Source organism: Camelus bactrianus, chromosome 27 (assembly GCF_048773025.1).
Source record: "Camelus bactrianus isolate YW-2024 breed Bactrian camel chromosome 27, ASM4877302v1, whole genome shotgun sequence".
NCBI classification, from domain to species: domain Eukaryota; kingdom Metazoa; phylum Chordata; class Mammalia; order Artiodactyla; family Camelidae; genus Camelus; species Camelus bactrianus.
The window spans coordinates 14,560,059-14,584,829 of record NC_133565.1 but is presented as its reverse complement, the minus strand read 5'-3'; the positions used below and the strand labels follow the sequence as shown (position 1 = coordinate 14,584,829).

The 24,771-nt window shown below is 42.0% G+C and overlaps 1 protein-coding gene and 1 non-coding gene across 5 annotated transcripts in view; one reads left to right on the top strand and one right to left on the bottom strand.

Moving 5' to 3' along the window:
* The first annotated feature begins 5,786 nt into the window (after nt 1–5,786).
* ENTREP2 (endosomal transmembrane epsin interactor 2) overlaps nt 5,787–24,771 on the top strand; it is a 273,224-nt gene continuing 254,239 nt past the window's right edge. For 3 of the 4 annotated variants that reach the window (XR_012502598.1, XR_012502599.1, XM_074353931.1), the window contains exon 1: nt 5,788–6,255. Coding sequence is in view for 2 of the 4 variants with exons in the window: in XM_074353931.1 (XP_074210032.1) it covers nt 6,037–6,255 (219 nt within the window). In the remaining 2 variants the exon portion in view is untranslated. Of the gene's footprint in view, nt 6,256–24,771 lie in introns of all 4 variants that reach the window. The other variant, XM_074353932.1, reaches the window with a different exon arrangement.
* Nucleotides 18,918–18,990, bottom strand: TRNAS-AGA (transfer RNA serine (anticodon AGA)). The gene has a single exon. It is a non-coding gene; the product is annotated as a tRNA-Ser (tRNA).

Genomic DNA, 24,771 nt, shown 5'->3' with positions numbered 1-24,771 from the left:
CACTTTATCCTTCTTTTTCAAGATGATTTTGGCTATTCTAGGGCCTGTGCCTTTTCACACAAATCTAAAAATAAGTTTGTGTCTAAAAAAAGATTTGCTGGGATTTGATAGGAATTTCACTATACCTACAGGGAATTTCAGGAAGAAATGACATTTTACTATGTTGTGTCTTCTAATCCATGAATGCAGTGTGCCTGTCCATTTGTTTAGGTCTTTTTTGACTTCATCATTGTGATTCTTAATTTTTTTTTTTTTTATCAACTTGTTTGGGCCATAGTGCCCAGATATTTGATAAAAATTATTTTGGATGTTTCTTTGAAGGTATTTTTTGAAAGATAATAACATTTAATTCAGTGGGCTTTGAGTAAAACAGATTGCCCTCCATAATACAGGTGGGCCTCATCCAATCAGTTGAAGGTCTTACTGGAACAAAGACTGACCCCCTGGGATAAGATGGAATTCTGCAAGCTGAAAAGTCTTCCATGTTTAGGGCAATGCCTTGCACGTAGTATCACTCATAAGATATTTGTAGGATAGATGGGTGAAGTCAGGAACAAAAATATAAATTTAAGAAAGCTGCATCAATATCAAACAAAAGAAAGTTACTGTAAGTAACAATACAAAAATACAAACTATACAGAAGATACAAACTTAACTATAGCTCTCCTTCTAGTAAGGCACTATTCTGAGCACTGTGGGAAACCCAAAGAAATACTCAGTATGAAGTCTCTCCTCAAGTTTATCATACTGTATTTATGAAAGCAGTTAGTTCATCTTCCCCTAGGCTGGCCTGGAGCACGGCTTCCAGATGCTCAGTCCCCTCTGCCGGCATCTGTACCCTGCTAAGACTAACAGTCTACCAGTGCTGTTAAAGCTGACCCTGCCTCCTATTTCTCTTTGGTCTGGCATTTGGGTTCTAACCTAACTTCACCTTCTGGTTTCAGACCATGTGCATTTCACTTACCGCTTGGTCTTTTCTGACCCAACTTGTTCTGCTGCTACAGGCCAGGCTAAGCTGAACCTAACAGGAGTGATTTCATATGGGATATCGTCACGATCGTAGAATAATAATGGATATTTAGTGTGTGCTGTAGGCTAATGCTGTTCTAAGTACTCTAGATAAATGGAATCATTTAATCCTCACAAGGAGCTTCTAAGAGGTCCTCATTACCTTTAGTAGAAAGTGATGGAGCTGTGGTTTGAACTGAGGCAGTATGACAACCGAATTCCTGAAGGCATCAATGCCCGAGCTATTCTGCTGGCCAGCCTGCCTTTTAGATGTGGGAAAAGAACTCAAGGAGACAGTTTGCTTAGGTGATGTAGTGGTCATTCCTGCTAAGAATGACCCACTAATGTCCAGAAGCTAAAAAAGCAAAGGCCAGTGTTTTGCTGGAACAGAGGGCTGGGGAAACATGTTGGCGAGAGCAGAGAGAGAGGTTGAGTCTGCTGGATGGTCTGGGCTGTCACTGAGCATGCAGCTTACTTGTACAAGAAAGGCCAACATATCTCCTAAGAATTATGTCCCAGCAATGTGCTGCTGCTGTGAAAAGTGGGGCCAGTCATGTAACTGACACTAAAGATTAGTGAGTCCTTATATATAAAATAAACAAGTTTATACTGTAGAGCACAGGGAACTATATTCAATATCTGGTAGTAACACATGGTGCAAAAGAATATGAAAACAAATATATGTATATTCGTGTATGACTGAAGCATTATGCTGTACACCAGAAACTGACACAACATTGTAAACTGACTGTACTTCAATAAAAACATATATACATGAAAAAAAAAGATTAGTAAGTCCTGATGTTTAGTTTCCCAGAGACTTTCCATTCATCTGTGAGCAAAGTGTTTGACTTTTACTTCGTGCTTAAAAAAGAAAAAAAAAAGCTATTCAAGGAGTTCTGGTTGAAGGTGACTCTCATACTTCAAAACCAAATGATAAATTTGACTCCATTATTTTCTGCTCAGTTGATGGATGAGAATTCTCCAATCTCATGTGGCTTGACTCATAATTTTGATACATTTTCCCTGAAGGCAAAACATTTCTTTCATGCATAATTTTGTTTGAGTCAGTGTGTGCAAATAAGAATAACTGCTTCTTCTAATGAAATCATTACAATCTATGTTTCTAATAACCTGACCTAACAGTGCTCGTTGAGTTAATTTAAGTGGAACTGATTTCTTAGCCTCATTGCCTTTCCTGAGTAATCCAGCATCCTTTACTTCTCTGGGGCGGCTCACAAAATTCTAGTCAGTAGCTCAAAAGGATTAAAAACTTACTTTTAGCATAGAGTTTAGGATAGAGAATTCAATTGAATAAATATTAATTAAATACAATAATCTACTAACAATTATGCCAGGTACCTTAAAGGATTGCAAGCACATATGAAACAGTGTTCCTCTCTCCTACAGTTTTGATGGGAACATAGTTTGGTGCAGCCACTATGGAGAACAGTATGGAGTTTCCTTAAAAAACTAAAAATAGACTTACCCTATGATCCAGCAATCCCACTCCTGGGCGTATATCTGGAGGAAAGCCTAATTCAAAAAGACACATTCACCCCAATGTTCATAGAAGCACTGTTTACAACAGTCAAGACATGGAAGCAACTTAAGTGTCCATTGACAGATGAATGGAAAAGAAGATGTGATATATATATATATATATATACACACACACACACACATACCAATACATACATACATGCACACATATACACAATAGAATACTACTCAGCCATAAAAAAAAAAACAATAAAATAATGCCATGTGCAGCAACATGGATTGCCCTGGAGATCATAACACGAAGTGAAGTAAGCCAGAAAGGGAAAGAAAAATATCATATATCACATATCATGGCATCCTAAAAAAAGGACACAAATGAACTTACTTACAAAACAGAGACAGACTCACAGGCATAGAAAACAAACTTATGGTTACGGCGGGGGAGGAAGGGGGTGGGAAGGGATAAATTGGAAGTTCGAGATTTGCAGATACTAACTACTATACATAAAAGAGATATACAACAAGGTCCCACAACTATATTCAATATCTTGTAGTAACCTGTAAGGAGAAAATATGAAAACAGATATATGTATGTATATGTATGGCTGAAACATTATGCTGTACACCAGAAATTTACACATTGTAAACTGACCATATGTCAATTAAAAACAAAAGAGCAATGGTCTCAGTCTATTAGTCTCATCTGATCTAGGGAGAAGAAAAGGTTGCTATAAGGTGGTTCCAGGGGTCTCCAGGAATTTCCCAAAACACTAGGACATGTATTATTACAGCCTTTTGGAAGAGAAAAACACCAAAGAGCAAAGAAGGTCAAAGTTGCCAGTCCCTCTGTTCCTTCCTTCCTTCCTTCCTTCCTTCCTTCCTTCCCTCCTTCCATTATGTTCAGGAAACTAGCTCACTTTAATTATTTACTGCATTGAAGACAACAGAATTTTAAAATTCTCCAGTATACAGAATCGATTTTTAAAAGATCAAAGTAATTTTAATTTCTGGATCAGTCTCTCCCTCAGCCCCCAAATCACATTTCACCTAGGAGGTAGACCTACATCAAAATCAAAATCTACCTACACCAAAATCCCCTACTGTACTGCCTGGGAGCCCTTTATCCAGTTCATTTATAAATAGAAAGAATTGATTCCCATATATTTTGGAAGCAGATCTGATACATAAACGGGCATTCATGGGAGGTTTCCAATATTTGGTGATTCTTCCCATGGTGTGCCAACTGGGAGCCCCTATATTCTTGGTTCATGTTTAATTCATCACTGACACCTCCTGTCCACCTCTCAAATCCATCCAATGCAGGGTATCTTCACCATCTCCACCTTAATCCACAACACTGTCCCCTCTGCCCGAGATGACAGCCACAGCATCTGATCTCTCTACCTCCTCTTGGGCAGCCTTTAACCCGTTTTCTGTATTGTGGTCAGAATGCTCTTTCCAAAGCTCCTTATTGTCCATTTTTTGGCGCTGTGTGGAATTCTCCGAGACACTGAACTCACTTGCAAATGGCCTTCGAGCAATTATCCACAAGCGGCCAGTCCCCCCACCAGACTGGAAGTTCTCTGAGTTCAGGAAGCCTGGCTGCTTCTGTTCACCATCACCTCTCAGTGTCTGACATTCAGTGGGTGTTTACTCTATTTTTTGAATTCTACATAATGTCAATAAACTCTGTGTAATTTCTTATTTGTTATGCTTGTTTTCTGCTTTTCACCTGTTACCTGGAAGGCAAGGGGCTGACTTGTTCACTAATGTTCTCTAAGAGCTTAGAAGGGTGCCCTGGTGATCGGAGAGCCTTCTGTGTCCTTTTGTTGGAGGAATGAAGAAATGCATGACTGAGTGAGAACTGAGCTTCCTGGCAGTCCAGGATCTTGTTTGGTATAGTTCCAAGCCCTTAAAAAGTGCTGCCCTGTAAATTTCTAGATAGAGAATGCGTCCAGGGCATTTGAATTTGTACTCTAGTACCTCCAACGATGCTGGCCAGAGGATCAGCCACATTATAGATAAGAATTGGAGGAAAGAAGCCAGCACTGAGGTCAGCCACTACATCTACAGTATTCTCCACCTCCTGTTCATCTCTGGGCCATCCTGTTAAATTGGAAAATAAATCCTATCCCTGCTAAGGCGCTGGTTGATAAAGGCTTGAGCTACTGCCCCTTCAAGAGGAATTTGCATTTTAATAGAGGCTCATCAGCCCCAAAGGAATCAGTATCTCTAAAGATGAGATTTCAAGCACCAGCAGCTGAAATATTTGGGGGCGAGACTCCCCAGTGCTTCTGATCCAGCCCCAGCAGGGGATTCCCTCTGTTCCCTCTGGCAGCTGTGTTAAGATGGACCCACCATTTCCCATTATTATTACAAGGAATGTTGCATTTTTATGCGTGACCTCTTCAGACTGCCTGAAACTGGTGGGTCTCTCATAGATCAACACAACCCTTTTCAACACCAGCAATCTTAAAGCTGTCACATCAACAGGGCCACAAGGTAAATTACGACAATCAAAACTTCCAAGCTTTCTTGGCACCCTAAAGAAGCCAACAGTCAGCTATTTAAAACTCAAAAGGGAGTCAAGATGATTTCCTAGGTCCTTAATGATATTGTTCATTTACATTCGTTTTGTGCAATTTTTCAGCCCAAACTTTTTACTTGTATGAAAAATCCTGCAAGGGAAAGGTGGGCAAGAGTCTTCGGTCTGTGAGCTGAGAATATTTTCAACGCTGAGTCCTCCAGGGCCGAGTTCTCAGCGGGGGCTTGAGAAATTCTGGAACTGCAGAAAAGCAGCATCTTGGATCTCGAGATTCCGCATTCGAGGGAGGCTCCTGCCCGCCACACTTGGGACCGGCTCTGGGAATCACCTCCTCTCCGCCCCCGCCCCCACAGTCGGGCGCTCTCCTGGATCCCCGCCGCCGCGACGCGCGCCCCACTCCCGGGCTGGCCCGGGGCGGCCCGGGGCTCGGCCCCTGCGGCTCCCAAGCCCCGTCCGCGCCTCGGGCCGAGGGCCCCGCCTGCTGCCGCCCGCGCCCTTGACGCGCCTGCGGCCCCCACTCCCCTCCCCCACGGGGGGCGCGTGCGCCCAGGCCTGGCCCGGGGCACCGCACCTGCGCCCGCCTGCTCCCGCCCCTCTCGGGTCCCGGCCCGGCGCGCGGCGGCGGGGCTCGCCCCCGGCAGCGGCAGCGGCAGCGGCGACGGCGGCTCGCGCCCGCGCTCGGGCCGGGGAACGCGCGGGGCGGGCGGGAGAGGGCGCAGCGCGGCGCGGCCGGCCGGCGGGCGGGCGGCCCTGCGGAGCAGCGGCGGCGGCATGGGCGCGGGCCCTGGAGGGGGCTGCGGGCGCCCGGCTCCCCGCCCGGCCCGGCCGGCTCCCGGCGCGCGGCCGCCGCAGCGCGCGGGGAGGCCGTCCCTGCAGCCGGCGCAACTTGCCTCGGACCCTCGGTGAGGAGAGGCGGCGGCGGCGCGCGCCGGGGCCGGGCGGGACCGGGGCGAGGCGTGCGGGCGCCGTCCCCGGGCGCGATGCCTCTGGCCGGCGGTCCCCGCGCGCCGCGCCCCGCCGCGCCGCCCCGCAGCCTGTCCCGCCTGCGCGAGTGCCCGGGCCGCTCCCGCATCGTGCTGGCGCTCGGGGCCACGCAGATGGCGCTCGGATGCCTCATCGTGGCCGTCAGCTTCGCCGCGCTGGCGCTCACCACCTCGGCCCGCGTCCGCCACTCCTGCCCCTTCTGGGCCGGCTTCTCGGTGAGTGTCTGTGGCCGGGCGCGCACGGGGCTGCGGGAGGGCCGCCGGCCAACGGCCCCGCGGGCGCCGAGTTCGGGACGGACTCCGCACGGGGCTGCCGGAGCCCGGGGTGCAGTTCAAAACTCGGGGCGAGATAACTCGGGGGACCCGACTCACCGCTCGCCGCTCTGGAAGAATTGGTCTCCCTTTCCCACTGCGCTGGTCCCCGGAGTTACTTTTTTTCGAGGGAACGGAAACCAGGCGCCCGTCCTCCACGAACCAGCGACCGCCCGAGGGGCCGCGGGGGGAGGGTGGGCGGGAGGTGCGTGTCGGGCCGCAGCGTCGGCGCCTGGGCCCTCGGGTGCTCTGAGACCCTGGGGGTGGGGACCCACCCGGCGGGCTCGGGGCGGACCTAACCGGTCCCGGGGCCCCGACCCCTCAGCGGAGGACTGATGCGCACTCGGTGCGGGCTGCGGCTCCGCGCGCGCCTGGCTTTCGCGGCGGCCCTGGCTGGTGGCTGCGGTGCCAGGCGCGTCCCGTCGGGTTGCGGGTCAGTCCTGGCGGCGGGGAACCGCCGGCCCCCGCGTCGGCCGCTCCTCACCTCAGCGTCGGGGACCTCGAGGGTCCCCCGTCCGGCAGGAACGTGCTTAGTGGGCGGCGTCGGAGGGTGTGTTTAATGAGATTCCCAACCACGAGGGTGACCGGTTTTCAGGCTGTTGACCCCCAAATTGGAGAAGCCAGTGACCAACAGACCTCCATAGAAGCAAAGCCACCAGGAAATCCTATTACAGAAAGTGGTTGTCTCCAAGAGTTATGTTTTTTTCGCAGTTTATAGCCTTTTGATGAAAGTTGCTTTTTCTATATTAAAGAATGGACATGTGGAAACAGGAAAAATATATGCAGAGCAGATATTTCTGAAGGGAGACCCTCATTCTTAGAACTCTTGGCGTATGTAACTACATGTGGTTCATGGGGCTGGAGTGCATTTGATAGGTTTAAATTGTAAACCCAGAATGGTTTAATTTCATCTCCAGAAATCCAGACTGAGCCTTTGTAATGAATGTTTGCTATTTGTTCTTGAGTTTTGAGATTTAAAAATTCTGTCCAGCTTTCCTTTTTGTTGTTGTTGTTGTTGTCATTTTGCAATGGTCTTTTGTTCTTGAAGTTCATTGCATGGCTTTTAAAATGAGATCCAAGCAGAACTGACTCTGTGAAACCCTGATCGATAACAGGTGTGGTCGTTCATCCTAATGGGGGTATTAATTTTAAGAGCTCATTTCAGACCAAGGTTGAGTCTGGGAGAGCTGATTAGGAACAACAGACGTGAGGAGGTTGGAAGCAAGAGCCCAGTAGCCGTGATTCAAATGGGCAACTATATATAGTCATCACACATCTGTTGCTCAATTTTTAGCATTATTTAGTATGCATTGTTTTCATGCTGTCTGTCTAGTGGGCCCTGAGTGTATGTCTGCTGGAACCAGCCTACAGGTGGCAGACTGGTAACTCAGCTGGGCTTCCTGGCTCCTCCCTGAGCCTCCCCTTCTCCCTTGCAAAGGGCATTTTCAAAGGTTCAATAACAAACCTAAAAGGGAAGACATTCACCAGACATGGTAGAAAAGCTATTGATGTGAAAAAATGTCCATCCACTGCGTTTTAGTCTGAAGAGTTAAATGTGTAAGACAGTAATTCAGTTTGCATGTCCAGCGTTACTCCTTTCAACAGCTATAACCTCTTAATTCTAATTTCCCACGATTCAGAGTAATCCCACAGTGTCTGTTGTGTGCAGACGTTCCTGTCCTGCAGGCTCTGGGGAACGGCAGTGAACCCAACCTGCCCTGGTTACGTTTTAGAGATTGCAGGTAGCGTCTGCCCTTGGTCCATCTCCCACTGTCCCCTCCTCCTTACACCTACTGTTTAAGGTGCTTGTTTTCTTTCTTCAAACAAAGTCGGCCACAAGCACCTTTAAAATTCCTTGAAAACAGTACATACCATATTTTGCATAACATCTCTGCCCTTTGTACAAATGGTGGTTGGTTCCGGTTTGCGTGTTGACGTGGCTGTGAGTTATGACACTGGCCCCTTGCCACATCTGTACCTGCCCACCAAGGCCTGGAGACCACCTTGCAAGGAGATTTTACCAGATACCTTACTCTGTGATGTATTTTTTTAATTTAGTGTATAATAAATATTCCCAGCCATAACTCAGCCTTCTTCTTGTTATTTTTAATGACTGCATAAAAGTCTACAGTATGAATTTGTGTAATTTCTTCAGTTTTTCTCCTGCTGGGAATATTCTGACGGTATCAGTTTTGCATCTCTGTAAACAGTGCTGCTTAGCTAGCCTTAGAGGCAAGTGCTTGTTTTCCGAGCATAAATTCCCCAAAGTGGAATAGCTAGTCAAAGAGTATTCAAATTTGGAATTTCATTACATATTGCTGGATTAATTCCACAAAAGGTAGTAGTCCCTCCGACCCACAGCAGCATCACCTAAGGATACCCCTTTGCCCCCTTCTTACCAGCACAGGGTGTTTGCGTTCCCTAGCATTTCACTCATCTGATGGAAGGTAAAGATGTATTTTACTTTCATCTGATCTGACTTTCCACGGTTACTTTTCTTATATGTTGCAAATATTTTCTTGAAGTTTTTCATCTCTCATGTGGCTTAATTTTTGGTGTCTTTTGCCATACATAAAATTTAAAAACTTTTTACATAGTCAAATTTGTTAGTGTTCTTTTTTTTTAGAGTTATTTTCACCTCCAGATTTATTCACTACCTGTCAACGTTATCATGACATTTACCTTCCAATTAAAAATGCCATATTAGTAAAATGCATTTGCAATAATGTGGAGGGGTAGTTATGTTTATAAGCTTTAAGCATTTACCACTGACACAAACCTGACCATACCCATTCAAATTCGAGCTCCCAGAGGAAATGCCCTCTTATAGTGACGTAAGCTTGAAAATGGTTTTTCAAACCACCCAAAGCCTTCTCTTACTTGAACAGTTTTTTTAACATTTTTTTAAATTGAGTTATAGTCATATTACAATGTTGTGTCAAATTCCAGTGTAGAGCACAGTTTTTCAGTTATACATGAACATACATATATTCATTGTCACATTTGTTTTTGCTGTGAGCTACCGTAAGATCTTGTATATATTTCTCTGTGCTATACAGTATAATCTTGTTTATCTATTCTACATTTTGAAATCTCAGTCTGTCCCTTCCCACCCCCTACCCCCTTGGCAACCACAAGTTTGTATTCTATGTCTATGAGTCTGTTTCTGTTTCATGTTTATGTTTTGTTTTGTTTTGTTTTTTTAGATTCCACATATGAGTGATCTCATATAGTATTTTTCTTTCTCTTTCTGGCTTACTTCCCTTAGAATGACATTCTCCAGGAACATCCATGCTGCTGCAAATGGCGTTAGGTTGTCGTTTTTATGGCTGAATAGTATTCCATCATAGAAATATACCACATCTTCTTTATCCAGTCATCTGTTGATGGACATTTAGGCTGTTTCCATGTCTTGGCTATTGTACATAGTGCTGCTATGAACATTGGGGTGCAGGTGTCATTTTGAAGTAGGCTTCCTTCTGGATTTATGCCCAGGAGCGGGATTCCTGGGTCATATGGTAAGTCTATTCCTAGTCTTTTGAGGAATCTCCAAACTGTTTTCCACAGTGGCTGCACCAAACTGCATTCCCATGTTAGTGTTCTCTTTCACAGTGTCGGGTTCTTTTCTCTTATTTAAGAGGGTTGTCAGAAATTTGTGATGACAGAGGTTGCATAAAAATTCCTTTACATTTCCTTCTAATGTTTTTGTTTTACCGTTTGTATTCAATGTTCAGTCATCCAGAATTTATTTGGTATACAGTGTGAAAAAAGGACCTAAGTTTATTGGCTTTCAGACAATGCTTCTGTTTTGGACTCTATTCAGTTTTTTTTCCCCCAGATTTATCATAGGTCTATATTTATGATGGATTTGGTCTTTTTTTAAAAAATGGAAATATAGTTGATTTATAGTGTTGTGTTAGTTTCTGGTGTACAGCATGTATCAGGAGAAAACTCTTCATTTGAAAAGATACATGCACCCCAGTGTTCATAGCAGCACTGTTTATAATAGCCAAGACATGGAAGCAACCTAAGTGCCCATCAACAGATGACTGGTTAGAGAAGATATGGTATATTTATATGATGGAATACTACTCAGCCACGAAAAAGAATGAAATAATACCATTTGCAGCAACATGGAGGGACCTAGAGATTATCATACTAAGTGAAGTAATTCAGGCAGAGATAGACTCTACTCAGTTTTACTCTCTTTTACTTTAATTGAGATCTAATTGACATACAACATTATATTAGTTTCAGGTGGGCAACATAATGATTTGATACTGGTATATTTTGCAAAATGATCACCACAAGTCTACTTAACATTTGTCACCGTATATATTTATAACATTTTTTTTCCTTGTAATGAGAACTTTTAAGGTTTAGTCTCTTAGCAACTTTGAAATACACAACACAGTATTGTTGTTAACTAGTGTCACCATGCTATATGTAGCCTCCTGTGATAGTTTTACTCCCTTAATTGTCTGTTTTAGGGTCAGTACCACATTATTTTGATTAAGGCAGCATCCTGGTTAGTTTCACTATCTGGTAAGATGTGCCCCTCCATACTGTTTTTTTTTAAATTTTAAAAATTTTTAAATTGAAGTATAGTTAATTTACAGTGTTTCAAGTGTACGGCAAGGTGATTCAATTATACATACATACATCTATTCTTTTTCATTCTTTTTCATTGTAGGTCATTATAAAATATTGAATATAGTTCCCTGTGCTATACAGTAGGGCTTTGTTGTTTATCTCTTTTATGTAGAGTATCCATGTTTTCTTTTTCAAAAGTGCCTTGGCTCTTTTGTGTATGAACTTTAAACTGTCTGTGTCTAGTTTCCAGTAATACCCTTTCAGGATTTGAGTTACATGACAGTCACGGATTAATTTTGGGAACACTGACAGTTTTGTCACATTAAAGCTTCCAATTCAAGAACATGGTTTGTGTTTTCATTTATTTGTCCTTTGTTTTGTCCCTTTCAGAAAATATGTTATGGGGATGTGTTCATGGTGGCAGAATTTCAATCTCCCCCAAACTGCTCTTGAAAACTAAACCAGTTCACAGGAGAGTCATCACAAAAGCTGAGTGAGGACATGTCCATGGAACGGGTGCCACTGGTCAGTACATCGACCGATGTGGCCAGTGCACCGGCTGCCAGGGAGCGGTGGGATGTGAACGGGAGCTCTTGACAGGCCGTGAGGACCCAGATCACCACGAGGTGCTCCCTCCACCGGGTGTCTGGACCCTGGAAAGGTGCTCTCAGGGTTCTGGTTGAAAGTGAGAACAGTAACTGTGCAGGGACGTGGTGGCACAGCCTTGGCGCATCTGAGAAAGGCACAGTGAGTCCTCCCTCCCAGAAGGACAGAGCCTCCCCCTGAGCAGAATGACTGGACACAAACCACATGGAGCAGGACAGGTACACAGACCGCAAGAGAGAAGTTCAGATGCTGCAGGTCTGGGGGACTCCCAGGGACAGAGATCTTAGAAGCTGCTCCAGCAACAAAAGAGAACCTCCTGTGTGAAGACCATGGCCTTGAAAATAAGGACTCCAGGGTCTAGAGCTGGAGCTGAGGGCCACCATGTGAGAATGAACTTCATGAGAGCTCTGGATTTAACTCTGAGAAACAAGTAAGTGATACACAGAGACCTCCCCCTACTTGGGTCCTTGCCAGATCAGTGGAGCCCAGCTGGGAATGCTGTCCTGGCCCATTCCCTGTTCTCAGGAGCTTTCTCTTAACAGATCAGGAAAATCCACCTCATTCACACACGGGGAACAAAAACGGAATTGGATCTAATTGGATGCAAAATTGATTCAGAGAACAATGATGAAAATGAACATAATGGTACTACAGAAAGTGAGAGCACGCCCCAAAAATCATTAACTTGTATTTCAAGATCAGCTAAAAGGAAAGAAATGGAAAGACAGCATCAATCAGAAATTGAGAAACTACGAAGGATGCAGCTAGGTAGCAGAAATTTGTGAAATGGGAACAAGTGGGTGTCAGGAAAGAATTAGGGAAAAATGCATTTTAGAAAGGAAGACTAAATTGTCCAGAAGGGACACACGGGCAGATGGTTACTGTAGACAACACAGAGGTAAAAATAGAGGATGAGAAGGAGAAAAATGAAACCAATAGCAACAACAAATAAAGGGATAAAGTGAATGAGAAAGTAGTACGTGCGTTACTCACATCAGTCTGCCCGCTCATCCTTTGAGACCGTATTATTATTTAATAAATCCTCACTTTCCTTTCTTGAAAAAAAAAAGCAATATATGAGACAGGCAAAGAAGATCTGATATACATATGATTAAAGTGTCCAGGAAAGGAAGAAAGGAAGAACAAAGCAATGGGATAAAATAAATATTTTAAATGATAATGCAAGAAAACTTCCCTAAAATAGAAGAATTGAAAGGTCCCACTGTGGAATTGGGAAAAAAAAATCAGTGCAGAATAATCAACACTGAGACCTATCTCTGTAAAATAATGCATGTTCAAGTTAAGGGGAAAAAAAAATCCTTTGGGCATCCAGGTAAAAAGTCCTAGTCACTTGTATTGTGTGTTGTGGAATTCTCATAGCCAAATAAATCATATGCTGGAAAATATGAGGCAATATTTCAAAAAGTAAATTTTGAGGGGGAAATTTGAAATTTCCAACTTGTAGAAAAGTTATAGAACAGAACTAAGAACTTCTGGACTGGATCCCTTCAATTCAGGTCCCTGATTGTAACTGTTTTACTGTATTTGCCCCTTGTATACACTGTCTCTCTTCCTCAGTGAAAAGAAATCCGTTATTAGTTTTTTTCTTGACCTTGTGGGAGCGGGTTGCAGATGTGATGTCCGACCACCCCTAAAAATCTCAGCGTGTATCTCCCCCACTCAAGGACACTTCTATGTAACTGGAGTAAGAGATCAGCATTGGAAGGACATTGCCATCCAGTTCACAGGCCCCATTCCAATTTCACCAGCTTTAGTGTTCCTTTTCCCTTTCTGGCCCAGAATTCTCTCCAGGAATTTGTATGTGTCTTAACTCTCTTCATGCTCTTCAGTCTTCCTTTGTGTTTCACGTTTCCCATGGTTTTAATGAGTGTAAGCTTTATACTCTGTAGAATGACCCTGAACCTGGGTCATGCAAACTCAGGTTATGCAACCGTGGCAGGACTGTTGCAGAAATGATGCCGTGTTCTTCCGTCTACAACATCTCAGGAGACATTTGCTGTCTGCTGGGTGTGATCATCTTAAATTCTCCCATTTCCCTTTGATTATATTTTGTGGGGAGGTATTCTGAGATTACGCCAATGATCTGTTCATGATCAAACCTCTGCGCATTGGCTTTAGCATCCACAGATGACACTAACCTTAATCAGCCACCTCTGTGATGGTTGCCAAGACACCATTTTTTATTTCTGTCATTCTTTCTGCATTTATTGCTTGTTACTTTGCTGTAAGAAGAGATTTCTCTTTTTTCTCATCTGTGTCTTTATAGTTAATTCATTTTAAAGTTTGTAGTAATATGGACTCATGGTTATCTATTTTATTTATCTATTATCATTCTTTATCTTGATGCTCAAATTGTCCCCAGTGTGTCCCCATTATACACTGTGCATCTCCTGGCATTCTGACCTACGAAGGTGTTCCAGGCTTATCCTGCACTTTGCCTTGCTCCGGGGAAACGTTGCCATTTCTCCAAGGAGCTCAGTGTGATCTCATTGGTTTGCTTCTGGGCCGTCCCAGTGGACATAGTTAGGATATATAATATATGTACACACACTCATATAAATACATACACACACATATACATTCTTGTGTTGATGGTATTGTTTAGTTCTTGTGTTAGTCTTCATTACTTTCAGTCTACTAGTTCCGTTACTGACAGAGGGATGCTGAAGTCTCTAACTATAACTCTGGATTTCTCTATTCACCCTTCAGTTTTGTCAGTTTTTGCTTTTATCTTTTTTTGGTGTTCTGTTGTTAAGTACAGACCCATTCAGGATCGTATGTCTTCTTTGTGAATTGACCCTTTTATTATAATGTTGTGTTTCTTTTTATTTTTTGAGCCTCCTCCCCCATTTGTCTTTGTTTATTTTATATGTGCATGCGAGTTGGTCTGGGGTTTGTTGTGTCTCTTTTTTATCTCTGGTAAAATTTTTTTTTTCCTCCAAAGTCTAGTTTGTCTGATATTAAAATAGCCACTCCAGTTTTCCTTTGATTGTTGTTTCATGGCATATCCTTTCCCACATTTTCACTTTTAATTCTCCTAAATTATTATATTTGTAGCAAGTTCTTTGTTGATAGCATATAATTGGATCTTTTAAAAAAAATCTACCCTGCCAGTCTCTGTCTTTTAATTGATGTGCTTCACCATTTACATGTAGTGTAATTATTAGCGTATTTAAATTTATATCTGCCTCCCCCTACCCTTTTGTTCCCTTCCTTATTTGTTCTTCTATTTCACCTCTGCTGCCTTCTTTTGGCTTATTTGGAATTTTATTTAATCGCTACATTTTAACTTATCTGTTGTGTTTTTAACTATATTTCTTTGTAGAGTTCTTTTTTAGCAGTTGCTCCATAGATTACAATATGTGTATTTGACTTCTCCTTGTTAACATAGAATCATATTTTATCACTTCAACTGGAATGCTGAAATCTTACCACCCTTTAACTCCCTCATTTGAGTTGTAGTTGTCATAAATATCTTATATAATTTATCTCACATATTATATCTACATATGTTGACAATTCTTTCAGACAGTATTATACTTTTGTTTTAAAGAATTTAGCAGGAGAAGAATCGTCCCTTATATTTACCATTTCTTTTGTTCTTTCTTCATACCTGATATTCCAGATTTTCTTCTCGTATCATTTGCCTCTGTCTGAACAATTTCCTGCAGCAGTGTTTTTAGAGCAAGTGTGCTATCAACAAACTCTCTTAGTTTTCCTTTGTTTTTTAAATAGAGATACTTGGGGATTGAACCCGGGCCCTTGTGCATGCTAAGCATGCGCTCTAACCACTGAGCTGCACCCACCCCATGACTCTTAGTTTTCTTTACCTTAGGCTGCCTTTACTTCTCCTTTGTTCCTGAAGGGTGTTTTTGTTAGATGTACAGTTCTGGGTTGGCACTTCCTTCCTTTCAGCCTTTCAGTATGTTCCAATTCCTTCTGTCTTCCATATTCTCTGATGAATACTTTAAATTGTTGCTCCCATATTAGTTGACTGAGTTTTTTTCCTTTCATCTCCGTTCTGCTCTTAAATCCACCCATTGAATTTTTTACTTTGGTTATCCTGTTTTTCAGTTTTAAAAATTTCCATTGGGTTCTCCTTCCTATCAACTAGTCCCCCCCCCCCCCCCCCCCCCCAGTTTTTGTAGCTTTTCATTCATTTCAAAAATATTCACCCTTACTTACTGGAGCATTTTTCTTATCAGTGCTTTAAAGTCTTTGATATTTCCAAAGTCTGTCATTGGCTGTGTTTTCCCATGGAAGTTGACATCTTTCTGATTTTTTATAGGCCAGGTGACTTTGGATTATATCCTGTTTCAAACGTTGTGTTGTGAGTCTTCGGATATTGTTTAAATCCAGCGAAGAAGGTTGCTGTTTTTGTTTTAGCAGGTTATGCAATCTCTCAGGTTCAGACCGCATTGTGACTAGCCTCCTGTGGATTGTAGTTCAGGTTTCAAAGTCTTTGTGGTCCTTTCCAGATCTGTTCTGCACACATACCGCTCAGGCCAATCTGGCTCTCAGGTGAGGATCTGTCCCATAGTTCTGTTCTCCGTGTTTCAATATCTGTTTCGCGTTGTGTGGTCACCTCGGGGATGAGCCCGTGAGTTCATAAACATGTTTCAGGGATCCCTTTCCCTAGCTCCCCACTCTGTGCTCCTCCCGGTGTGATCTGGTTCCCCGGGGGCTTCCCTTACCCAGTCCTCCAGGAATGCTAGGGCTTTACTTTGCTCTGTGGTGGGAGGACAGAGCGAGAGAATCAGCAGCAAGGCTGTGTCCTGCCCTCCTGGGGCCACGCCCCTCGGATGGAGCAGGCAGGCGGGGGAAGGGTCTTCTGGGTCTTGATAGCTCCTGCTGCTGCTGCTGCTGCTGCTGTTGCTATGGTATTGCTTGGATGCTGGGGTGTGAGTGAGCAGAGAGAAGAGAAGGAAAGCTCGAAGAAGAACCAGTGGGGACTGCCTTACTCTCTTAGGGCATCAGGGAACCTCTTTCCAAATCCCTGAGCCAGAACTGGAAAGCTGCTCCTTGTCTGCAACCCTGCTCAGTTGGGGGTTTCGGGCTGTGCTGCGTTTTGGCTGGGGGATGCAACCGAAGAGGGAAAAATACAACCCTCTGCCAGCCTGGGGGTACTTGGAGTTAAGTCTCTTGCCTCCTGTCTGCCTGCTGTTTTGCTCTCTGAGTTTCTAAGCTGTCTATTCCGTGCCCTTCATTGGGTCTGTGGCTGCAAGGGGCAAGAGGGTATATAGCTCAGTGGAAGAGTGTGCTTAGCAGGCATGAGGTCCTGGGTTCAATCCCCAATACTTCCACTAAAAAAAGAAAAAAATTCCTCCTCTCACAGGTCTGTGGCTGTGATCAGTGGGAGATGCAGGGTGGTGTGAAGTTACTCAGGGTTTTTAATATGCTTTCTGTGTGAGCCAAGCGTCCTGTATCCACAGAACTGTCCTTTAAATACAAAGGCCACAGACATACAGTTTTTTTTAAATTGAGGTATAGTTGATTTACAGTGTTGTGTTCATTTCTGGTGTACAGCATAGTGATTCAGCTATATGTATATATATATTCCTTTTCAGATTATTTTCCATTATGGTTATTACAAGGTATTGAATATACTTCCCTGTGCTGAACCATACACCCTGTTACTTATTTTATTAAAAATTCTTTTTTATTGAAGTATGGTCAGTTTATAATGCATCAATTTCTGGTTTACAGCACAGTGTTTCAATCATACATATACATATATTCGTTTTCATATTCTCTTTCATTATAGGTTACTACAAGTTATTGAATATAGTTCCCTGTACTATACAGTAGGACCTTGTTGTTTATCTTTTTCATATATAGTAGTGTGTATCTGCAAATCCCAAACACCTAATTAATCCTTCCAACCCCTTCCTGACCCCAACACCCCTCCCGTGACCGTAAGTTTGTTTTCTACAGACATACAATTTTGAATTTGCAAGAACTCTGGGACTGTTGGTCCCACGGGCGAGCCCCATCTCAGTTGTTTGCTGGAGAATGAGCTTCAGAAAACTACGAAAACGATCGTCGAAGCTTTTCATAAGTTCTAGGGATGAACAGTGACACTGTCTTTAATTGTGAAACCAAAACTGAAAGATAGCAGTAAGGGAGGCAGATTAATACAGAAACATGACACTTTGTGGTTATAGAGAGTCCTACAGCGAAACAGATAAATGGGAGGAGTTGAGGGAAAGCGGAATAAACTCCTTAATTACCACGCCAGTGTGAGCTAGGATAGAAAAATGTCTCTGGAAGCCGACCAAGCAAGTAGTAGAAGGTTGGGTTTACTAACGACCAGAAAGATGAACACTAGCTGAATGCTAGTGGCTAAAACCGATGCTTAGGAAGAGCGAGGGAGAGAGGCAGGAAGCAGCAATTACTAGCTAATCGCATCATTGCTCATAGGAGGGAGGCGATAACGTCTAAAGGGACAGGTTACTAAGGGGGTTATATAAGGTAGTAATATAAAAGCGGTAACTGGAACCAGTATGCTTCCCACGTACCTACAGAAATGGGGAGAGAAGCCAGCAGAGATAGCAGCCCACGTATGGAAAGACTTCGAGCTTGTGCGTCAGTGTTTTAAATATGAGGTTAAAAATCTGGCAAAGCTGATGCCAAACATACAGACTATATTAACATTATGTAAATAGGCTCAATTAACCTAGTTAAAAAAGTGTTTCAAGTTGACTTAGCAAAGCAAGATCCGGAGATAGACTGGAAGTGGAGAGATTTAGAAAGGCTAAAAATAAGAGGACGGGAGCAGATATACCCGGCAAATTCAAATAAAAAGACAGCAGGGCTCACTCTTTAAAAAACATTTTTTTTTTTATTGAAGTGTGGTTGATTTACAATGTTAGTTTCATCTGTATAGCAAAGTGATTCAGTTATACATATACATGCATATATATTTTCTCTTTTCAGATTTTTTTCCATTATAGGCTATTACAAGAAAATGAATATAGTTCCCTATGCTGTGCAGTAGGACCTTGTGGTTTCTCTATTTCATATGAAGGGCTCACTCTTGATACCACGTGAGGTAGAGTTCACATATTCTTGCTTTTTCGTGATGCGTTATCTTTGTATTTGGATTCCGTTGGTTAACATTTTTAATATGAATGTTGAATATTTGAACAGCTGAAGCGTTCAAAGGTTTCGACATGTGACTGCTCTGCTTTTCTTGTTAAATACGCTCCGAGGTTTTGTGGTGGAGCTAAGTGTTGCCGGAATTTCCCCTTCTTCAGTACTTACGGCTCCTGTACAGAGAGACTGTCGACTTTTATTTCTCTCTTACTTTGAAATTATTTATTCTATATTTTTAACTTTTTTTTTGGTGGAGGTCTGGGGGATTGAACCCAGGACCTTGTGCATTCTAAGCACACGCTCTACCACTGAGCTACACCCTCCCCCCTTATTTATTCTATTTTTAAAGTAAATGTCTTGTGCTTTCCATTTCTATTGTCCCATCACCTATAAGTAATTTTGTTTCTTTGTATTCCATATTTTTCATATCTCAGTGTTTGATGATGCGTATTCCTTTTCCTTATTGCATTAATTGGAATCTTCCTGTTGAATGATAGTCTGAAAGGAAATATTCATGTCTTGCTTTTGATTTTAGTGGGAAAAGCTTTAATTTCATTGCTTTCATTTCTAAATAGATAGGTCATTTTGATGACTTAAGTTTTGCAATAATTGCAAACCTGCGGAAGAGTTGCAAAAAAGTACAAAAAAATCCCATATATCCTTAACCCAGATTCACCAATTATTAACTTTGTCATTTCCAGACCCCCAATCCCCCAACCCCCCAACTGATGATCAGTTGATTGATTGATACCTCCATCTACATATTTTTTCTGAATCACTTGAGAGTACACAGCAGGCTTCAAATCCCTTTGCCCCTAAATACTTCAATGTCTGTTTCCTAAATACAAGGGCATTACATAACCATGAAGCAATAATAAAAGTCAGAAATTAACATTGACACAGCACTAGCCATAGTCTGTATTTGAATTCTGCCAATTGTTCCCAAATGTTCTTCATAAATATTTCCTCCACCTGCTTGCTAGTCCAGTATTCAAATTAGGAATTTAAAAGTCATACTTAGGCAATTTCCTTCTGTTTGGAATTCTTACAAGGAATGACAGCTGGATTTTTCCAGTGTTTTCAGTCATATGTTGATATAAGCTCTTGGTTTTTCTCTTTCAGTAGCTGATGTTCTGTAGTACTTTTTAAATATATTTTTATTGAGGCATGGTCAGTTTACAATGCTGTGGCAATTTCTGGTGTATCACATATGTAGTATGTTGATAGATTTCCTGCTGTTGAATTATCCTTGGGTTTCTGGAATAATCCTTTTCACTTATTCCTTTAACATATTGTTGGAATCCCTGTGCTGTTGTATTAAGATATTTGCTGCTATAGTCACATGCAGAATTGGTCTGGAGTCTGTGTGTTCATGTGTGGCCACAGCATACACTGTCTTTATTAAACCTTGTTAGATTGTACTGGCTTTGTAAAATAAATTGGTGAGCTTTCCATATTTTTCTGTGGACTAGCATGGGAAAGATTTGTTCTTTGTTAAGTTAGACATCTCAGGGAATTTAGGCTGTTCCCATTTATTAAGATGTGTAATAGATTTAGTCTTATTCTTTTTGACTTAATTTATTATTATACTTTATCATTTTCTGTTTTCCTTTTTTCCTTTTGCTGGATTGATCAAGTTGATTTTTTTCAAAAGTATATATTTGGGGGATGGGTGTAGCTCAGTGGTAGAGTGCATGCTTAGCATGCATGAGGTCCCAGGTTCAATCCCCAGTACCTCCATTAAAAAAAAAAAGAAATTGAAGAAAAAGTATGAATTTTAAAAATTCTAGTAAAATACACCTATTATAAAATGTATGATTTTGACATTTTTTAAGTGTACAGTTCTGTGGCAGTAAGAATGTTGGCATGGTTGTGTAACCATCATCCAGAACTTTTGCACAACTGAAACTGTCCCCATTAAACACTCACTCCTCATTCTCCCTCCCCTAGCCCCTGGCAACCACCAGTCTACTTCCTGTATGTGTCAATTTGGCTATTTCTGGCAATGCATGTAAGTGGAATCATCCAGTATTTTAACTTTTGTGACTGACTTATTTCACTTAACATAATATTTTCAAGATTCATCCATGTTGTAGCCTGCATCAGGGTCCCCTTTTGAAGGCTGAGTAATATTCCATTGTGTGGTGAGAGCACAGTCATCCATCTGTCTGTTGATAGGCACTTGGGATGCGTCTATCTTTTGGCTTACTGTGAGCCATGCTGCTGTGAACATGGGTGTGCCAGTACTTGTTTTCAAGGTGATTTTTATCCCATCCCCTAACCCCCTTCTCCCGTGCTTCTCTGTTCTTCTAATGGTCATAGTTTCATGTTTGACAAACTATTTAAATCTGAATTTTCTATTAGCACACCCAATTAAATGGTAGGTAGGATGCCTGTCCTTCTTCAAGCCAAATGGTTTCTTTGGACTCTTTAATCGTTCAGTTTAGCCCCACCCTCACCTCTTATCCTGCACACCCCCCCTGCCCAGGGAGAAACCTTTGGAACTCTTCTCTGTCTCTGGTCCATTTTGAAAGACTTGTTCCAAAGAAAACGGCCTTTCGTAGTGGAAAAGAAACTGAAAATATATGTATTATGTGTATATATGTGTAACTGAATTACTTCGTTGTACACTTGAATCTAACGTTGTAAATCAACTACATTTCAATAAAAAATAAGAATTAAAAAAACCCAGCCTTTGAACATTATATAGTTCACATAATTTGAGTTTGGGGGGGCAAATTTTTTTTTCTTCATCCTTCAGTCTTTAATTGGAGAATTTTGAATTTGAATCTTGAAAAGGTCAAAAAGTACTGTATCCTATGGATTTATTGAAGAGTAAGGAAAATATAATAAAGCCAGTGATGGGTTCTGTCTTTTTTTAATAAAAAATATTTTGATTTATTATTATTATTATTTTTTATAAAGAATGTTTTGATTTATTACTTTTATAAAGAATGTTTTGATTTATTTATTTTTTATAAAGGTTTCAATTTATTTTTTAAATAAAGAATGTTTTTATTTTTCATAAAGAATGCTTTGATTTTTTTATAAAGTATGTTTTGATTTATTATTTTTTATAAAGAATGTTTCAATTTTTTATAAAGAATGTTTCAATTTGTGTTTTATAAAGAATGTTTTGAGTATTTATTTATTTATTTTGATGGGTTCTTCAGCCCACTCTGTTATTTCCATACTTGGTGAGTCGAGGCACATTGCTGTGGCAGACCTGGTGTCAGGGTGACAGTAACGCAAGGGGAAACGTAGGCGCAGAGGTGAGAAGACGCAGAGAAGTCTGCACGGGGTCCCTCCCAGCCCCCAGCATCGCACCTGCTGCTGAGAACACTGCCCGATGGAGGAAGGAGCTTATCGGTCCTGGGAGAAGTCCTTTTGCCTTTCTCGCTGGGCCGGTGTGCATAGTGGTTCCTGTGAGCATCTCTGGAGGCTCTGGAAGATGTCTGCCTGTGTGCTGGCCAGGTGCAGCCCTGGGGCCTTCCTTTCCGGAGCCCAGGTGTGATGCTAGGGAAGGTGAGACTTCAGACCCACTGTCCCTGGCGTGTCCTGGTTCAGGCCTGCCTGAATTCTGTTTCTGCACTTAGGCTTTGGCAACCTAACTTTGATAGCTTCAGCTGATAGTCGTGGCCTGCTCTTATCTCCTCCACGTCCAACTGACGATGAAGGTGCCATATTTTACCTAAAGGGTGCAGTGCAGTGACATGGATGGTGATTTAAGGAGCCCCAGAAATTGAGGATACAGGCATTTTCGGGGGGACTGGGAGGCCTTCAGTCAAGGACTTAGGGGCCTGATATATGTACACAAGCTACTTCTTCTGCATCAGCACCACCAGAGTCTATGTGTAATTATCACAGACCATGCAACTTAATTGTTCTAAAATAAATCCTTGATTTTTTATGTTATTTAAAAAAATTTAGTTGAAGTCTAGTCAGTTTACAATGTCGTGTCAATTTCTGGCATACAGCATAATGTTTCACAAAGACATACATATATTCCTTTAAAAAAAGATTAAAAAAAGAAAAATCCTTGAAATTTAAGCTCATTCTTTTCCAGAAACAAATAGAGAAAATTTGGAACTTCATGAAAAAGCAAATTTGTATTTGGAAAATATAGAATTTATCTAACTATAAGGAAAGTGTTGTCTTCTCATCTCTGATGAAAAATTATAGACAGTGGCTTTGATAGTGGATACAAGTAGTGATTTTGTTTGTTTGCTTCTAGTGGAGGTGCTGGGGATTGAACCCAAGACCTCTTGCATGCTAAGCACATGCTGTACCAGTGAGCTCAACCCTCCCTCGTCAGTAGTGATTTTGCTGTATGTTTTTGGAACCCTCAGAATGTGAAAGGGCTCTGAGAAAGCTACCTGTTCAACATGTTAATAAGCAGCTTAGCTCCAATGAGCACATACTCATCTGAATATTCTGATTTAAAAAAAATACATCTTTTTTTTTTTTTTCAGTTATGCCCCACAGAGCTCTTTTCAGCTGTTCATAATGGGACATTGCCTTGGTAGAAACTTGAGTTTTGACCCAGTCTCAGAAAAAGGCAGAGAGAGGTAGCATCTGCTTTCCACCTGCCAATTCATTAAATTCACCACTGGGTTCCCTATGTCCTCTCTCCATGCTTGATGTTGCCTTTTTTTTTTTAAATCAGTACATTTTTTTAGCTTACTTTTTTGGTGTTTTTTTTTTTTTTTTCTTTTTCTTTTTGTTTTGGGGGGAGGTAATTAGGTTTATTTATTTATTTATTTTAAAATTATTATTAGCCGTTGCTTTTTGGTGCCGAGGGAGGGGGTGAGGCTCAGAGCCGACCCTTTGCAAGATGAGGAAATAACACCTAAGAGGTGTGAGTGGATTAACAGAGCTGTAGTCTGTCATGACAAGTAGTAAGTAGCTTCTCCTCAAGATTGACTTTCAAAAAACAAAAAACAAGTTGAGGGGGTAGCTCAGTAGTAGAGCGCCTGCTTAGCATGCATGAGGTCCTGGGGTCAATCCCCAGTCCCTGCATTAAAAAAATAGATAAGTAAATAAACCTAATTCTCCTCCCTGCAATAGATTTAAAAAAAAAAGTGAAAGCAAATTTAAGAATATTGATTTTCTCTTCGAGAAAAGAAAATGTGTAAATACACACACACGTATATATATAATGATACTTTTTTGTTTTTTGTTTTGCTGTATGAAGAATAAAACCCAAAGAAAACAAAGAGCCAGAAGTCCCCTGAGCAAGGCACCTGCTGGGTGACTTGGAGAGTTAGACCTGTGGCTGTTACCTGTAGCCCAGATGGTGTGACTTTCAGGTGAGAGGAACGGACTCAGTTTAAGAGAAAGAAAAAGTGTTGCTGTGCGGAGAGAGATCCCTGGTATCACATATTCTGGTGAAAGCACACAGTATTTATCTCTGTTTTTTGACAGTGATGATTATGAAGATGGCGATAAAAGTATTATCTACTTAATTTCATGGAAATTAAAATGAAAACACCCTGGAAGGGTGCAAATTGAAATGCTAAATCTATCCCTGGGCCCCTGCCTTCCCCATTCCTCCAAGTTAAATGCTTTCAACCTTCCTGTTGTCACTTCTTTGGTGGCCAGTATGCACTGTCTTTGTATCAGATGTCACTGAAGAGCGGTCTGATCCCCATGGGGCTCACCTTCTTTTGTGGGTGACCTTGCCTGTTTTTGACTTCTGAAATATTCTGGGGTCTACTCTTTATTCTGGGAGTTCTGATATTTTGTGGTATTTAGCGCAGGGACTTAGGCACTCGATGTGCCCCTTCTTTAATACTGGAAATTTTATTCCTCGGTTATTTCCTCATCTCTGGTTTCTCGGTTCTCTTTCTGTGGCCTCCTGGGGCTTGGCTGCTTGACCCTCTGTGTGGATCTGCTGGGCATCGTCACTTTTCTCTCCTATTTGCTGTGTTATTACCTTTTACTACATCCTCTGAGAGGTTTTTTCAGGTTCAGCTTCTGGACCATGTATTGAAATTTTGAAAAATAATTGCAGCAGTGACAAGGGGTTAGACAGTGGGAAGGACTTAACGGGATGGCAGGCTGTGCTTGAGGAAGACTTTTTTTTCTTTTTAATTTTTTATTGAA